The sequence below is a fragment of the Octopus sinensis genome, unplaced genomic scaffold, assembly GCF_006345805.1.
Source record: "Octopus sinensis unplaced genomic scaffold, ASM634580v1 Contig16181, whole genome shotgun sequence".
NCBI classification, from domain to species: Eukaryota; Metazoa; Mollusca; class Cephalopoda; order Octopoda; family Octopodidae; genus Octopus; species Octopus sinensis.
In genome coordinates this window covers 13,439-33,210 of record NW_021834202.1, presented here as the reverse complement: position 1 = coordinate 33,210, position 19,772 = coordinate 13,439, and the positions used below count along the sequence as shown (strand labels likewise).

Here is a 19,772-nt window from a genome sequence, read left to right as displayed (position 1 = left end):
TATAGTCAGATGCTCTTCCTGTCTCTAATTTTTACCTAATTTCAAGTAAGGGATTGCTTATTCCTTGTGGCTTTGAAGATGTGAAGCAAACAGTAATTTGTTGACAGAAAAACTGTAGATTGTAACTTTGGTAGAAGTGAATGTGTGTGTGTGTGGAGAGAGAGAGAGAGAGATCCATGCACATACACATGGAGCATTATATTTACAATTTATATTACAAAGATATTGAAAATGAAGTAATTATTAAATATATAAAACTGAGTAAATATTTATTGTAATACAATTATCAAAGTTGGCTACTTTTTAATTTAAAGTTTTTTGCCAAATAGGCAGTAATCAGATGGTGTCTCGACAAAGAAATTCTTGCTTGGAGACGATGACCAAATGTTTAATCATATTTAAAATTAACTGCTCATATGTTATCAGCTCTTTTTTATTGAACATTGGTTCATCTGTTAGTGAATAAATTCCTAGTCAGTCTAGCTGAACCTTGACCAAAGTCCATTTGTCGTTTTAGTATGCCTGGCTCTAAACTATGCTGGTTACTACAGACAGCATGTGAAGAATAGCTGTACAAAGTTGTTTATATACCAAGGTCTACGCATGATGTGTGTCCATCACAACATTGACATCTTCCTTAGATAATACAGTTCTATATTTAAGAGATGAGGAATTATGTACATTATTTACATTTGACAGAAATTTGTCCTCATCTTGTTTGTTATTATTATTATTCAGGTTACTACCTGGTATTGAACTCAGAATCATGGGGTTAGTAGCCTGCACTCTTAACCACTATGCTATATGCCCACAGGCATATGGTTAAGAGCGCTGGCTACTTACCCCAAGATTCCGAGTTCAATTCCAGGCAGTGACCTGAATAATAATAATAATATCGAAAAATACCTTAGGAAAGTGAACCCAGGTTCAAAATTTCCCCAAATCACTGGAGGGTATAACAACAAACAAGATAAGGACAAATATCTGTCAAATGTAAATAATCTTCCGTAGATATTAGGTATTTTCTCCATTTTGCAACCACATTGTTGCTTATCCTTAGGCCAGCTCAATCAAACAGACCTATAGTGAAAGTGACCAGCTATAATCATTCCATCCTATTTTCAGAAAAAGTATTGAGGATTTATATTATCCAATGTATTCTTCCCTGTGTAAAATAGTAGGATGTGGATTGAGGGCAGTTTAGCTGTTATTTCTAGCCAGTTGAATAACTTCATAGAGGCATTTATGTAAGTACTACTTGTAGAGTATTATTAATCTTTGAATTTAGTCATCAGTTGTGATGTTTATATCTCTAAAGTGTGTGTGTGTGTGTGTGTCTCTCTCTTTCTCCCTCTCTCCCTCTGCTTCTCGCTCCAATCCCAGAAGCCCTGTAAAAGGTCATGGGCACTGCCGTCTCTCCTGACTAAAAATTTTTTTTTGAAATGTTATATTTTAGTAATATCAAAATTGTACAGGTATTCAGTCTTTGCCAGATTTGAATGTTTTTATTCACACAGAAGTATATTGAATTCAGATTTTTGGACAATTATAATCTGTTCAGTCAATTGACTCCTTTCACAATGTCTTTCATTTTCTAGTCTGTTTAGGAAAATGGTGATGGTAGTGGTGAAGACAGCAGTGACTTGTTTGAATTATCAAACAAGTCCAGTATGTGTTTGTGAGAATCTGAGTTAACCACTGAAGCATTTGGAACATGGTCTGCACTGATGGCAGATCATGTTTAGATAATTATTCTACTATCAATATTTATTGTAATTTTATGACAAATGCTCTTCTTTTCTCTATTTTGTAGCTATTACTAGGATCTGCTTTAAATACTTTCAAGGCAGTTCAGGAGACGAAATTGCATCAACTTCTTCTGCCATTGTACGAAACCCAAGGGCTTCTGTGCAGGTAATTTTAATGATTCTGTTTTTATATATCACTTTTAATTTGTATTTATTAGAATTATTTTAATTAAAATGTGTAGCTAATTTAAAAAATTTAATGTATCTATTCTACTGGGATGTGAAGTTTAGCTGTTGATCTTCTGATCATAAATTCACACCTTATTACTGCAATCATTATAATGTACACCTGTGTACTAAGCTTTATTTTCTCTAGGCCACAGATTTGTATCTTGGTATAAGGACACAAGAATAGTGACATTTCAAGGAAAACCATTTATCACACTGGAATCAATTAAATTTTTATGAGAGGTATCAAGCTGTTGGATCAGGTGATGAAGGTTACAGAGAGGGTCATAAGCCAACTAATTAGAGAGAGAGTTAGTTTAGATGAGATGCAGTTTGGTTTCATGCCAGGGAAAAGTACCACTGATGCTATATTCCTGGTAAGGCAGCTGCAGGAGAAATACCTAGCCAAAGATAAGCCCCTGTACCTGGCTTTTGTTGACATGGAGAAAGCCTTCGACAGGGTCCCCCGATCCCTCATATGGTGGTCAATGAGGAAACTAGGAATAGATGAATGGTTAGTGAGAGCTGTGCAAGCCATGTACAGGGACGCTGCTAGTAAGGTGAGGGTTGGCAATGAGTACAGTGAAGAATTCCGGGTAGAGGTAGGGGTCCACCAAGGCTCAGTCCTCAGCCCCCTCCTATTTATCATAGTCCTCCAGGCAATAACGGAGGAATTCAAGACAGGATGCCCCTGGGAGCTCCTCTATGCTGATGACCTTGCTCTAATTGCTGAGTCATTATCAGAACTGGAGAAGAAGTTTCAGGTGTGGAAGCATGGTTTAGAATCGAAGGGCCTTAGAGTCAACCTAGCTAAAACCAAAGTCCTAATAAGTAGGAAGGTAGACAAATCACAAACGCCTTCAGGTAGATGGCCCTGCTCAATCTGTAGAAAAGGTGTAGGTAGAAACTCTATAAGATGCACCAAGTGTAAGCTATGGACACATAAGAGGTGCAGCAATGTCATAGGAAGGCTAACTAGGAAGATGGTTTTTGTATGTGGCAGATGCTCGGGAGCATTAACCTCTGAAAATCTGCAGAAAACAACTTCCGTCACTTTCCAGGGGGAAAAACTAGAAGTAGTTGATAGCTTCCGTTATCTTGGTGACCAAGTCAGTAGTGGGGTTGGGTGTGCTGAAAGTGTAACGGCTAGAGTAAGAATAGCCTGGGCAAAGTTTAGGGAGCTCTTACCTCTGTTGGTGACTAAAGGCCTCTCGCTCAGAGTAAAAGGCAGACTGTATGATGCATGTGTACGAACAGCCATGCTACATTTCAGTGAAACATGGGCCGTGACTGCTGAGGACATGCGTAAGCTCGCGAGGAATGAAGCTAGTATGCTCCGATGGATGTGTAATGTCAGTGTTCATAGTCGACAGAGTGTAAGTACCTTGAGAGAAAAGTTGGACCTAAGAGGCATCAGATGTTGTGTGCAAGAGAGACGATTGCGCTGGTATGGTCATGTGGTGAGAATGGATGAAGATAGGTGTGTGAAAAAGTGCCACACCCTGGCAGTTGAGGGGACCTGTGGAAGAGGTAGACCCAGGAAAACCTGGGTCGAGGTGGTGAAGCACGACCTTCGAACTCTAGGTCTCACCAAGGAAATGACCAGAGACCGAGACCTATGGAAGTATGCTGTGCATGAGAAGACCCGGCAAGACCAGTGAGAACAATCAAAATCAAATCATATATCAGAAAGCAGGGGTTAAGTGACCCATCCGTTCGTGTCCGCTGTCAACCTCGTCTGGCACCCGTGCCGGTGATACGTAAAAGCACCATTCACTCGTGGCCGTTTGCCAGCTCTGCCTGGCCCCCATGTCGGTGGCACGTAAAAGCACCATCCGTTCGTGTTCGTTGCCAGCCTCGCCTGGCCCCGTGCCGGTGACACGTAAAAGCACCGCCCGTTCGTGGCCGTTTGCCAGCTCTTTCTGGCCCCGTGTCGGTGGCACGTAAAAGCACCATCCGTTCGTGTCCGTTGCCAGCCTCGGCTGGCCCCCGTGCCGGTGACACGTAAAAGCACCGTCCGTTCGTGGCCGTTTGCCAGCTCTGTCTGGCAACCGTGTCAGTGGCACATAAAAGCACCATCTGTTCGCTTCCGTTGCCAGCCTCGGCTGGCCCCCGTGCCGGTGACACGTAAAAGCACCGTCCGTTCGTGGCCGTTTGCCAGCTCTGTCTGGCCCCGTGTCGGTGGCACGTAAAAGCACCATCTGTTCATGTCTGTTGCCAGCATCGCCTGGCCCCGTGCTGGTGACACGTAAAAGCACCATCCGTTCGTGGCCGTTCGCCAGCTCTGTCTGGCACCTGTGCAGGTGGCACGTAAAAAACACCCACTACACTCGCGGAGTGGTTGGCGTTAAGAAGGGCATCCAGCCGTAGAAACACTGCCAGATCTGACTGGGCCTGACGAAGCCTTCCAGCTTCACAGACCCCAGTTGACCCGTCCAACCCATGCTAGCATGGAAAGCGGACGCTAAATGATGATGATGATAGACAACTGTATAACTGTGGTAAAGATTACTTTTTTTACTGAGTATTTATATCTAAAATATAAACTATAAGGTTCAAGAATAAATACATATTAGCAATATTTGTATCAGTTTCACATAAAATAGAAATATTCATAATAGGTATCTCTCTAGTTTATGATGAATTCAACTAAACTGCAAAAACATTCATTCAGTACATTTATGATAGCAGCAATCATCCAGAGGTGAGTGACACATTTATTTGCAAACTTAATCATCTGTATTCCTGTTGTCCTTCAGTTTGAACGCCAAAAGCACCATTTGGTTTGGTGGTTCAATTTCCACTGATTGTTTCACATGCACATACTGCACTGCAAGGTACTTTGTATAAGTGTTTTCTACTATAACCTCAGGCCAGCTAAAGCCTTGTGGATATGATAGAGGGAAACTGAAAAAAACCCTGTTGTGTGTGTGTACCTGTGTATCATGCTTAATGTATATACACCATTGAAAGGCATGATATTGTGGTTTCTTTCAGTGAAAATCACTTCATAGGCATATTTATATGAATATATATATATATTGAGCTTCCCTACTACTATAATGTAAACTTTTTTGAACTCATAATAATGTGTATGTATATACAGATACAATACCAATATATTCCACTGAACTTTTTAATAATTCCTTCTGGAAACTATCTTTAACATTTTCTTGAGAATATATATATATGTTGTAATCCTTTGTGCCCAATATTTTAATGAACATTTTAAACTTTTTTATGTTCTTAACATATTCTTGTTACCAAAGAATGTGTATATGTATTGTAGTATTTTGTGACAACCAATATTCTGTGCGTGTGTGTATATACAGATACAATACCAATATATTCCACTGAACTTTTTAATAATTCCTTCTGGAAACTATCTTTAGCATTTTCTTGAGAATGTATATTTATGTTGTAATCTTTTGTGCCCAATATTTTAATGAACTTGTTAAACCTTTTTCATATCCTTAACATGTTCTTGTTACCAAAGACTGTGTATATGTATTGTAGCATTTCGTGACTACCAATAATTAACACAACCAAACTTTTACATGTTACTTTTGACAATCTTTTTCTAAAAAGTGAAACCGGTAAAGTAAATAAACATCTTTTAAAATTGTATTTTCAAACCTTCTTTCATATATAATTCCACTCGTGCGGTACCTTACAACTCCACTTTGTTTTATATATATATAAATATATATATAAATATATATATATATATATATATATATATATAATATATATATATATATATATATATATACTTTATTAAAAGGCAGCAAGAATATCACAAAAACTATTACTCAGAGTTTCACGTTCCCATTTGTCAGACACTTTTGTTTAGAATAACTTCATAGAGGCTCTCTTATTTATGTAAATATTAGATGTAGAGTTTTATTAATCTTTGGATTTAGTCATCAGTTATGATGTTTATATCTCTAAAGTCTCTCTAAACAAAACTGTCCGATGAACAGGAACAGGAACCTCTGAGTAACAGATTTTGTCATATTTTTTGCTCCTTTTTAATAAAGCATATTACTCTACCTGCGGTATTTGAGTACTATTTTTTCTACCTTGTCTCACATTTATGTTCTTACTCTGGTAGGTATGCATGTATGTATGGATGGATGCATGCATGCATATATATATGCATGTGTGTGTATATATATTTATATGTGTATGTGTTTATTTATATATATATATATATAATTTATTGAAAAACAAAGACAAAGACAGATGTAAGGACAACAACAACAAGCAAGTAAATTAGTTTGACGCTCAGGAAAAATGGAAAAGTCTTTTATGTTTTGAGCCTACAGTCTTTGACAGAAAGGAATAAGAGGAAATGAATAGAGAGAGAATGAAGAAAACGCATGTTGAGTTCAGTGGTCTAACATAGTGAAGGTGGAAGAGGAAGAATTTATAATTAGGCATGCTGGGAAAAGGAGAAAAAAAAGGCAAAAGAAAAAGTATGGGAGAAAAGAAGGAAGGAAAAGTTAAATTGGAGAGAGAATGGCAAAGTATTAATGTACAGAGTTAGAGCATTCAGAAAGTTCAAAAGCCGTGGTAGATTAGAGTGATTTACATCAACAAAACAGCCAGTGAGATCTGTGAAGGTAGAGTCTAAAAGTGTACAAAAATCCAGTGGTAATTCGGGTGGAGTGTTGCTGATATGTAGATGAGGAGAGGTGCTGAAAGGTCTGGAAGTGATTAAGATATGGAAGTCCAAAAGAGTGGGAAGTTCAGTCGGGATCAAACTGAGCTAACCACATGAGTGTATAATATGTACTTCAAATTTATAGAAAAACGAAGACAATGACAGGTGTAGGAACAGCAAGCAAGTGTATTAGTTTGATGCTCAGGAAAAATGGAGAAGTCTTTTACATTTCAAGCCTACACTCTTCAAAGCTGAAGACAGCATATATCTGTAGAAGACACTTGCCTTAGTGGTGGGAATGACTGCAGTTCTGTGGGACTCCAATGAATTTCCTTCAATTCTTTGTTTGAATTTTTTGTTTCTTTATTTTACTTTTTACATGTTATTATGTAATTCAATACTTTATTCTCCTGCACCATCCCTGATGTTTTTGTCTACTTTTGATGGTTAATAAAAAAAGTTGTTATTGTTATTATTATTAAGGTGACAAGCTGGCAGAATAGCTAGCATGCCAGGTGAAATGCTTAGCAGCATTTTGTCTCTCTTTACATTCTGAGCTCATATTCTGCTGAGGCCATCTTTGCTTTTCATCCTTTCAGGGTTGGTAAAATATGTATCAGTTGAACACTTGGGTTAATTTAATTAGCCCCTCTTCCGAACCAGCTAGCCTTGTACCAAAATTTGAAACCACCACCATAATAATAATAATAATACGTTGCACAATATACAATATTGTGAGGTTGTTGACTAAAGATATTGTGTCTACCAGGTGTTTGTACTGTTTGTTAAGTTGCAACAAGGACCTCAGACAGACAGTACTTGACGCAATATGCGTGCAGTTCCCAGTAATGCCGACTTTTGCAATAGATCTAGATTGTAGAATATTTCTAAGGTTTTCAGATGTTTTTTCAGATTGGGTGGTATTAAACAATGACAATAGAGGTAACCTTTATGTTTGACTCTCGTAGCTGCCACATCTTAGCGATCTCAATTCTCAGGTTTCCATATTTATCAGCTTTTTCGCTTTCTTTCATGATGATATGTTGATCTCCTGGCACTGCTACATCAATTATTAGGCACTCTTGTTTGTCCCTCCTCAAGGTTACCATATCCAGCCGTTGGTGCTCTAATACTTTGTTCTGTCTGGAAATCAGAGTCCCAGAGAATTTTTTCTTCCCCTTTTCATCCATTACCTTTTCCAGTGTATGTTGGTACCAGGCACCCGCAACCTCATATCCTTACAGCTTAGTAGCCAGTGAAGGTTTTGGGCTACTTTGTCATGGCTACACTTATACTCTTTCTGCACAAGACTTTCACAAGCACTAACAATGTGAGTCACACTTTTGACCCTCTTCCCACACATTCTGCAGAGGTCCGATGCACTTGCATGATATATACACTTCTTCACTGAGTTGGTATTCAGTGCCTGGTCCTGGGTTGCAACGATTAGGATTTCAGTATTCTTTTTTAGGTCAACCTTGTTGAGCCACCTCCATGAGGCTTCCTGGTCTTTTAATTTGTTGGTTTCACGGTGATACTGACCATGTATGGCTGTTCTTGTTCGGAATTCATGAGCATTTTTTTTTTGTTGACTTCTGCACTAGCAGCATACTGTAGCAGATCTTCTTTGCTGTTTACCAAATATTCTGCCATGTTTCTTCTTTCACTGTTGATGCACTCCTGTACACTAATCAACCATTGTCCACCCTTACCTCTTATCATGTAAAGCCTGTGTACATTTGCCTTTGGGTGGAGGGTGCCATGCATTGTCATTGACTTGTGCAGTGCAATCGAGTTGGCTAATCTTCGCTTGTGTCCATCTCAGGATAGGTGCACTATAGCAGACTACAGCAACAGCATATATGTTGATGGCAGTCACACGGTTCCTTGAGTTGAGCTTTGATTTCAAGAGAAGTTTGAGGCACTTGAAATATGTCATGATGACCTTGTCTTTCATTTCTCTGTGTAAGATACTGTCCAGATCCAAGATACCAAGGTACTTGTACCCATCATCATCCGGGTCTTCCATTCCCTCTCCATTTGGCTATTCTATGCCCCTACAATTTACTCTTTTCCCCCGCTTCATAGTAAGCACCGCACACTTCGAGATACCAAATTGCATCCCTCTGCACACTTCAAGATACTGATTATTATTATTATTATCATTATTATTATTATTATTATTATTATATGTTTGACTTTTGCTTTGTATTTGTACAAGTTGATTCCATGTCCCACCCAGTGACTTCAAGAGACAACAAGTTAGAAGTTCATGTTGGTGTTATGCCTAGAGTGTCATATATTTGGTTTCGCACATAGTATTGTTCTAGAGAATGTTTAAGAAAACATAAGAAAATTATGAGTTTGTTTTAAAATTTGAGATTACATAGACAGTATTTTATGTAGGATATGAGCAGTTCTTATGAGCACTATCTTTTGAATTTCTGCCATTTTGGGGTTTCCTGGTATCTGCGCTAGGTAGAAATCATCCCCTTTTACTATCATTCTTAGGGCACCTATGACAACAGGTATTGTTATAGTCTTGAAGTTCCACATTTTACCAATTTCCATTTCAAGATCTTTATACTTGCTCAGTTTTTGGTAGGTCTTGACAAATACATTTATGATGATTGGAACAGTCATATCAATGAGGAGGCATCACTTTTAAAAGGCAGCAAGCTGGCCGTCATTAGCATGCTGGGCAACGTGCTTAGCAGCATTGCATCTGTCTTTATGTTCTGAGTTCAAATTTCACCAAGGTCAACTTTGCCTTTCGTCCTTTCGGGGTTGATAAATTAAGTACCTGTTGAGTACTGGGGTCGATGTAATCAGCTTAACTCCTCCCCCCAAATTTCAGACCTTGTGCCTATAATAGAAGGAATTATTATTATTATTATTATTATTATTATTATTATTATTATCTAAAGTGGCAAGCTGGCAGAATTGTTAGCACACTCGGCAAAATGCTTAGTGGCAGTTCGTCTGTCTGTTGAGTTCAAATTCCACAAAGGTCAAATTTGCCTGTCATCCTTTAGGATGTAACACTAAAGTCAATTTAATTGACTATCACCCTCCCCTAAATTTCAGGCCTTGTGCCTATAGTAGAAAGGATTATTAATGTTATTAATATTACTACTATGACAGCAAGCTGGCAGAATCATTACCACGCTGGGCAAAATGCTTAGTGGGATTTTTTGGCTGTCTTTACATTCTAAGTCTAAATTCCATCAAGGTCAACTTTGCCTGTCATCCTTTTGGGATTCAACAAAATAAATGCCTATTGAACACTGGGGTCATTTGAATTGACTTGCTCCCTCCCCCAAAATTGCAAGCCTTGTGCCAAAATTTGAAACAATTACTACTACTTCTACTACTACTGTAGTGAGCTGGCAAAATGCTTTGCAAGGTTTTGCTTGTTTTGAATTTAAACTCTGCCATGGTTAACATTGCCTTTCAAGCTGAGCACTGGAGTTGATGTAAATTGACTAGCCTCACTCCTCATATATTTCAGGTTTTGTAGAAAGTATTATTATTGTTGTTGTTATTACTACTAATATCATTTTTTTCTTTTTTCAGAATGACAAAAATGGCAGTCTAACAAGTGAAAACCAAGAACGACTTAAAATTGTTGTTTCAGGTCGGTTTCTACAATTATTCAATACTAAAAAAACATATTTAATTGATTTGCTTATTTAAGTATCTGTATTGTGTTGAAGTATTCATTCAGTTATATTTTGTTACATAATATGCAATTAATTCCTCACTTAGGTGTATGTATGTATGTGTGTATATATATATATTATTTATTTTAGAGTTGTTTTTTTACTTCTGAAGTGTAACGAAAATTTTTCATATAATTTCTGAAACACTATATATATATATATATATATATATATACGTTTCATTAGTGAACATGTGTGTGTGTATGAGTATGCATATATATGAGTCTGTGTAAATATATATGAAGTTTTTATTGAAAAGTCTTTATTAATCCTTTCAGTTGCCCACTGAAATATCCTAAATTATCTGTCTCTACCACATCCACACTCTTTTCGCATGCATTGGGGAGGAAGCAAAAATATTATTTTTGTGTTAATATTTGTTCTTTAGTGTTGGTCCTGACCATAGAACTATTTACACATTTTGTACCCTCTGATAATTATTGTTATTATTATTATTATTATTAATCCTCTAATATTTTTAACAAACTCTGGAACATACTGTCATAATATAACATATGTAAGTAAATAGAGAACTTGTGCAAGCATGGAAAATTGGAGGTTTTGCTGATGACAAATATATTATTTTAAATAATGAATACTTAATTTTAAATTTGATAGCAGTTTGTAATATTTCTATGAAAACATTCCAATAGGCAGCTGCTGTTTGCTGGACAGTGACTTACTCCTTCATTTACCTTCAATGTCCTTAATATCAGAGCCATATTTAACTATTTTCTTCAATCTCTCAGATGTAGAAGCTGCTAATCTGAAGAAAGGGATATTTTTTAATCCGGATCCCTACATTAAAATGGTAGTTCATCCTGGACGCTCATCGGCTCAACTTTCCCACCATAGTAAACCAGTTCGAACTACCATTGAATCCAATACAACCAATCCAAGATGGGAAGGACAGGTAGGCATTCCATTGCTCAACAACTCCACTTTAGTGCCAACGAATTTGATGGTAGTTTAACATCACATTAGAGGCAGCATATACACTCATATATCAGGGAACAGACACATTTCATTATGTGGCCCTGAAAGCACTTCCATCATAGATCTGCTGACTTGGGGGTTAAATAACAACAATAATAACATTAACCCTGCTGAAAGGACAGTTAAATATATGTTGAATGCAATTCATAACTGTCATCTGTTTCAAGTCGTGTTACTCATCACATAGCAACATAATACCATCAAAACAATACTTTTTAAAATATCATCACTCCAATACCAAACATATGGCATATTCAAAACATACATGTGTATGTTTGTGTGTGCACATAGGCATGCATACCAAAATGGCTTCAACATCTGTATCAACACTTTGTCTAAATTCTCAGCTAAATTGCCAAACATTTCCAGTAAATTTTAACTAATTGTCACTGACACACTGACATCAGTCCACTTTGCTCATCCAAGAACAGACTGGATGGCAAAATAATTGCAACATATTCGGCTAGCAACGGTCTTTTCTAATTGCTTGCTTTGAAATTTCTTACTTTCTGATAAGGTTGTAATGTACCAAGTACGTGCCCCTTTATGTCACTTAGCTTCATAAGTCTTACTCAATAATACTCAAGCAGGATCCATCTACAACTCTTTAGGGTGTATCCACATACAACTACTCTTGAAAAACCATACACTCATTGTTTTGAGAATGAAACCTCTTTATGTGTGTGTGTCCACAAATGCAAGATGACCACACAAATAAAATTTTGGACTAGCTACTGTTATGTCAAGACTTCACATCTGTTCCAAGCATCTAGCTGTGTTTTTGGACGGAACATCTAATTCTCTGTTACACCTAGTTCACCTAGTTGCCAGGAATAGATACATGATCAATATCTAAATATGTTAACTGCACTATCCAATGGTAGTTTAACATTCATTTATTTTAAACCTAATATCATAAACTCAGAACTAAGAATTATCACTTAAAAGCCTCCTAAATCTGAGGAGACAACTACAGTTTACTTTTACAAGTCATCACTATATAAATGAAACCAGCTTTATCTACTGAAATATCAAATGCCATTAAACTATTTCTTATCTAAATAGGTTTTTACCCTTGATGCTATAGCTACTGATACAATTGAATTTGAAGTGAAAGACAAGTTTGCAAAGAGTCGTCCTACTATAATTCGCTTTTTAGGACGTGCAGAGGTTTCAGTACAAAGAATTATTGATAAAGTAAATGCTGCTTGTGGGTGAGTATGTAGGTTATCGTTCTTTCAATTTTACTACGACCAATTTTCATTTTACATGATATTACCAAAACCGTATCTTATAGTTATAAATTTTATGAACACTATGAACTGTTATTGTCATTATCATCATCATCATCTTCATTATCATTATCAGCAGCAGCATTGATTTGAAGTCCATTTTTCCATGCTAGCACTTGTTATATCTGCACACTTCTGTCTCCAGTTTTAATTTTAATCAGTTTCTCCATATGAGAAACAAAACCTGTTAAATTGAAACCATTTTAATTATTTCAGTCCTGCAATATCTTATGTTTCTGATACTCACTCATACTCACTTTATCTCAAACATACATCATATAGTCAACAGGTCACATACAATTCATTCCTCCTTAGCCACTTTAAATCTCCTCTGCCACATTTCACTGCCTCACTGAATGGCTGTGGTGACCAACAAAAGATTGTAGGCTTATATCCTTCCACTGGTTGTCTGTAATGCTGGCATCACTTTGTTCCAATATAACAAGTTAATTAGGTAATAAGAGAGAAAGGAAGAAGAGCAAACTTTTTTTCAAATTGGCATGTATGTTAGCTGTTTATTGCACACCTGTCTTGAATACAGATCTATCACCACATATGACATGAGCCTGATTTCAGAAAGCTTACTCATTTGCTCACAGGTCTGCTGACAGTCACTGATTTCAGCTGAGCTATTATCTGGATCAATGTAATGGTTAGCAGTAACTCATCAGTGATGATTTCTTCTTTTATTTCCGATGCCATTCACTAAGCTCCTTACTTCTTGGACTAAATCATAAAAATGTGGAAGAAACTCTCACAGTGGCACACCTGTTGTTGGGAAAAACTGTTCTGATAATTATAGTTTATTTCATTTGTACTGTTAAATCTTATACTTAACTCACCCAGAGTATAATATAGGCTTCTTTTTTAATATAAATTCTCAGAGAAAATTTGTTTCCTGGGCCCTATCCCAACCAAATTGTCATTTGAAATTAATTGAACTTTTAAAGTTTACATCATGTCAGATGCAGATTCTACAGGGCTAAAATATGTTTTATTGGGTACAAGTTTCATGTCCTAGATTTCTGATTTCAGACCCATCAAAGCCAGATATATTTTTCACCTAGAGGAAGCAAGAGCAAAACATAAAACAAATAGAACTTGTTTTATGCTAGGGCTGCACAAATCAATCAAATATATTGTGTTCTCTTTACCAAAAGTGCTTTGTGTTGTCATAAAGAATGTGAATTTAGTTTATCGCTGAAGATATATCAGCATATATCTTGTTGTTTTTGTCACTTATAACATTGTTATATTGAGCTAAGTATATATAATTAAGTATAGTTAGTACTGTATCAATAAAATTTCGATTGAGCATTAAAGATATTTTGATTTGGTATGAAAGAAAATTCATTTGAGATATTGAAAAATTCTATTCATTTCATATAATTTGTTACCAATACCAGTAATTTCCACTAACATATTATCTGATTTATTTGTAGTCCAGTCAACTTTAATTTGGATTTAGTACGGAGACATCCTCGAGAAAATGTGAGTGGAACACTCATGCTTACAACTGGAGTTCAAGTCGATATTCAAGCTGGTTAGTATTGAGCTTTCTGCCTCTCTTCTCCCTCAGTTATAGCCAAACCACACTAGATACAAAAGTATCTAGTGTGATTTGACAAATTTTCATATTCAGCACAAGTAATCTTATAGTCCATCCTTCACAGATAAGATTGAACTTGGCTCTGCTCAGTAATGATTCTGTGCCTACAGACTGCAGCTTCCTAGACTAATGAGATATTCAGTTTACTACTCTGTTCACTTGTATATAGATATTCTGTATATCACTGTCATCATTATAGCCTATCATCATCTGATGATAAGCTATGAAAATTGCTAACTTTTGTTATGTATGTATGTCTGCCATGGTTTTTATAACCAGATACCTTTCCTATTGTCAGCCACTTAATAGCATGGACTGAGTACATTGTACCGCAGGTACTACTGGCTACTATTCAAGTGAAGTAAACATGAGAAGGCTGCAATGTCAACATACACATAAACACACATTTACACACACAGACTTCATTACTGAAGAGATTTCAAATAAAGTGAAGGCAACTAGGTAGCAACTGCATAAAGGAAAACTGCATTTTGTGTAATCATTGTTATTTTTACTGCTGAATGTTTAACAGTGCAATGTTTAATGGAATGATTCTTAATGATATAATGATTAATATTACAATGCTCTAGTTTTTTCACTCGAGAAATGTTATTTCTTCGTAAAAATGGTTTAATACAGCAAATTTGACTCGTTTAAGTAATATTCCTCAGTGATATTTATAGCTATTTATGTCATTAGTTAATAACTTTTTCTTTTTGGTGGATTTGGAGAAGTGATAGTTATGACCTCATGATTACCATTCTTTCTGCTGTGACCAAACTAGAAGAGTTCAGTGCATTTCTGCAAGTAAAGATGAAGTGATGGTAATAATGCCTTTATGCTTTAAAGCTGGTCATTCTTGGGCCCCACATCAGCTCTGATCAAGCCATGAAAATCTATCTTCATTTTTGTTATTGTTTTTTTTTTTCATTCTTCACATTTAGTATGTTTAGGAGGAGTATATTGTCCAGAGGAATCTTCTTTCATCATTTAAGACAGTAAGAGGTAGTTTGGCTGCTCTTTTTAGCAACCTAAACAACCATGCAGAAGTGCCATCTTTATTTTAAAGAATTGGATGAATCAATAAAAACAGCTATTGAAGAAATTAAGTGAGACAAGTGGATTCTTCTTTAACAATGAAAGAAATCATCTCTGCATTCAGTGGAAAATTATCCACCATATCTCATTCAGATATAGAAATTTAAAAATAATGAAAATTACTGCCACTTCTAGGTTACCGTTTAGTAATTAGTCAGCTGCAATCCTTTTGTTGATGCTGGTGCTAGCTATTACTTATTCTTCTGATTGCCAGAAGATAAATGAAGAAAATAATTCCTGATTCATTTCATTGTTGTTGTTTTTTTTTCTCTTTCTTTGTTTTTTTGTTAGAGTTGACTATAGTTTGAGATATTTAACGTTAAACCAACAAAAGTTTACTAAAAGAGCATCGTCCTTATTTAGGCATCTATGTTTTATCCTTTTTATCTATCTATTTGTGTATCTATCAGTGTATATATCAATCTATCTATCAGTTAAATCATTTCTGTTACTTTCTATTGTCACACTGATTCTCTTTGTGTTCAAACAGACCTGAAAATGTCTACTTAATTCTCTATAAAATAAATAGTTTGTCTATCTCTAACTTATTTTCTGTGAAATATTTCAAGAATTTCTGCTACTAACCAGATTCTGGAATTAACTAATTTACAATCTATGTTGTGAACATGATTTGACTTGGCAGATTGTTTGCTAAAGTATTACAATATACTTTTGTAATTTTGTACTAAATTCTGAAGCATCCACCCAACATTTTAGATTCATAGTTACTAGTGTCTTTAGTAAACTGGAAAAAGATGTAGTTTCAAATATTTTAACAAATTAATATTTTTTAATTATACTTTACTAAACATGAATATACATACATATATATATATATATATACATTTATTTATTTATTTTATACACACACACACACATATATATATATATGATGAAAGGCAAAGTTGACCTCAGCAGAATTTGAACTCTGAACATAAAGACAGATGAAATGCTTCAAAGCATTTTGTCCAAGGTGCTAACAATTCTGCCAGCTCATTACCTTATAGATATGTTTATTTGTTTTTATGTTCAGTTATAAGGAAATTAATTTTACATTTATCTGATGTAGAGTACAAATTTATTATTCTTAAGCATGAATATTATTGATAGAGTCTTTGAAGTCTTGCCCAAGTACACCATCATCAGACTGCAAGAAGAATATATATATATATACTACACTCTCGGAGTGGTTGGCATTAGGAAGGGCATCCAGCTGTAGAAACTCTGCAAGATCAAGATTGGAGCCTGCTGCAGCCATCTGGTTTGCCAGCCCTCAGTCAAAATCGTCCAACCCATGCTAGCATGGAAAGCGGACATTAAACGATGATGATGATATGTATATATATTGATCAAGTATAATTAAGAAAGATTAAGGTGTTAACATATTTATAACTACATCTTTTTTTCGGATTATTTAGTTTATACATCAATTCTCTTTAGGCTCTCTCTCTCTCCCCACTAATTTGGTTGGCTTTGAGGAATCTCGGGGTAAACAAGTGGCTCGTGAAAACTGCACAGGCCGTGTACAAATGTTCTGTCTATAATGTGAGAGTTAACCATGAGTGGTGAATTTAGTGTACAGGTTGGCATTCGTCAGGGTTCGGTTCTTAATCCCTTCCTATTCATCATTGTCCTTCAGGTTATAACATAGGAATTCAAGACCAGCTGCCTCTGGGAACTGCTATATGCTGGTGATCTTGCTCTCATAAAATATTTTGTAACAGAACTAGAAAAGAAATTCCAGGTGTTGATGGAAGCAAAACCTGGAATAGAAGGGCTTAGGTCCCTTCCCCTATATTGGTATATATATATATATATATGTAGGTATAGTTTAGGCAGGAATTCCATAGTGTATCCAGTGCAAGCTGTGGATACACAAGAGGTGCAGTGGAATAATAGGAAGGCTATCAGAAAAAGTAGTGTCTGTACGGGGAAGATGCACAAGTGACATTAAAACTACAGATACACAGGGAATTCATCATCAGCATTTAACGTCCATTTTCCATGCTGGCATGGGCTGGACAACTTGGCAGAAACTGCCAAGGCCAGGGGCTGCACCAGATTACATAATCTGTTTTGACTTGGTTTCTACAACTGGGTGCCCTTCCTAATAATACCAATCACTCTACAGAGTGTACTGGATGCTTTTTATGTGTCACTTTGGTTTTAGGATCTCAATTCTGATGTGGGTGGGTTTTCTTTAGTACAGCAATGCGCTGAGCTCTTTAGAGATAGTAGATAATTTCTTCTACCTAAGGGACCTAATTAGCAATGGGGGAGGATGTGCAGAAAGTGCAATTGCTAAAATAAGAATAAGAGGGAGAAAATTCTGAGAGCTTTTACCTCTGTTGGCAACTAAAGGTCTCTCTTGCGTGAAAAGAAGATTGTATGATGCATGTGTACAAATAGTAGTATGTAGTAGTGAGATGGGATCCCTGAATGTAGAGGACATGCAAAGACGAGAGAGGAATGAAGCTAGTGTATTGAGAGAAAAGTTAGGCATAAGAGGAATTAGATGCATTGCTCACGAGAGAAGACTTCTGGTTTGATCATGTTATGCACATGGATCTGGACAGTTCATTATTCACATCTGACGGATATTTGTCCTCAACTTGTTTGTTGTTAACACAATGTTTTGGCTGATATACTCTTCAGCCTTCATCAGATATCTTGGGGAAATTTTGAACCTGGGTTCTTATTCCTAAGGTATTTTTCGATGTCATCACAGATCCTCCTCCATGTTTAACAGTTGGAAAAAGGCAGTCTGGGTCAACTGCTTTTGGCTATCTCCACACATATACTCAGCCAGTGGTCGGAAATAAGGTAAAGAATGACTGGTCTGAGAAAATAACATTCTTCCACTGCTCTAGGGACCAATTCTGTAGGTTTTTACTTCACTCTATATGTATATATATGTATATATACATATGTATGTGTGTATATATATATATATATATACACACACACACATATATGTATAAATAGTTATATGTATGTATATATATATAACTATATATATATATATATGTATATATATATATATGTATGTATATATATATATATATATATATATGTATATATACATATATAATAATAAATATTAGGGAATAAATCCAAATTTACAGGGAAAAAATCAGATTTAGGATTAAATCCAACTTTATAGTAAAATATTATATAATATTAATTAGAGACAAAACCACTATTTTGCAAAACAAACAAGGAAAGACTTAATCAATACATAAAATTTTAATAAAAAGTAAAAAAACCGCAACTACAATTGTTTCATGTCTTGAATGACAATCTTCAGGTGGATTTCCGATCTAAAATATCAATATTTTAAAATATAAGTATAAAAAATAATTTTAAAATAATTAAAGTATCAATGAAAAAATATAAATATATAATCTATATATAACCTATATATAATCCATATATAATCAATATATAATCTAAAATAAACCCTATCAACAATTAAATATAAAACAAAATAAAAATAAACTATATATACACACATACGCATACACATATAACTAAGTATATATAACCATATCTAAATACATACACTAACTCACACACCTATATATATATATCCCTATACATACACATAAAAACGTCTAGGCAACGATAAATAAATAAAATAGCCAAATACTTCAACACAATACTTATTCATACTCCCTCACACACACATACAACCCACATTCATAAACAATATACATATACCCGCTCACACATACATATACAAACATACAGAACTCGATATATACACCAATATATTCACACCCACATCTATACAGATAAATAAATTACGCAAACAATCACACACACACACACACACATTCACACATACATAAACACTCAAAAGAAAAATAAACAATTCCTTGCACGTGGTGATCGAACGTTTTTTTTTTTAAATTATGAATGGAATAATATATAATCAACGTAAATATACAGAATTTACTCCAAATCATTAACCATCATGATAAATGAAACCCATATATACATATAATGATAAAACTCCCTTTACCATACACAATTATACCTATATAGCAATCTCCATATATACATTCACACACAAATACACATACGTAAAACACACACACACAACATATACGTATACCCCCTCACATATACATATACATACGTACTAAACTCGATATATACAACATGTTCACACCCACACTCATACAGATAAATAAATTACACAACTAAAATACGCACACACACACACACACATTCACAAACACTCAAAAGAAAAACAACATTACTACACATAATACGATATATAAAATACTTCATAAGTAACCAGAATATCATAAGTAACAAGATTAACATAAGGAGAAAAAAATATACATACTTTCAAATCAGTTTCAATTTATGAAGTGAAATTAAACTCTAGCCGTTAAAACGTCAAAC

General features: G+C 35.3%; 1 protein-coding gene across 1 annotated transcript; it reads left to right on the top strand.

The window, feature by feature from the left end:
* The first annotated feature begins 1,794 nt into the window (after positions 1-1,794).
* LOC115230715 (E3 ubiquitin-protein ligase HECW2-like) lies at positions 1,795-14,218 on the top strand. Its single transcript, XM_029800849.2, has 5 exons — positions 1,795-1,914; positions 10,219-10,279; positions 11,114-11,277; positions 12,426-12,574; positions 14,095-14,218. The coding sequence occupies exons 3-5, from the start codon at positions 11,173-11,175 to the stop codon at positions 14,198-14,200; spliced, it is 360 nt and encodes a 119-aa protein (XP_029656709.2). The 5' UTR covers positions 1,795-1,914; positions 10,219-10,279; positions 11,114-11,172; the 3' UTR covers positions 14,201-14,218.
* The last annotated feature ends 5,554 nt before the right edge of the window (positions 14,219-19,772 follow it).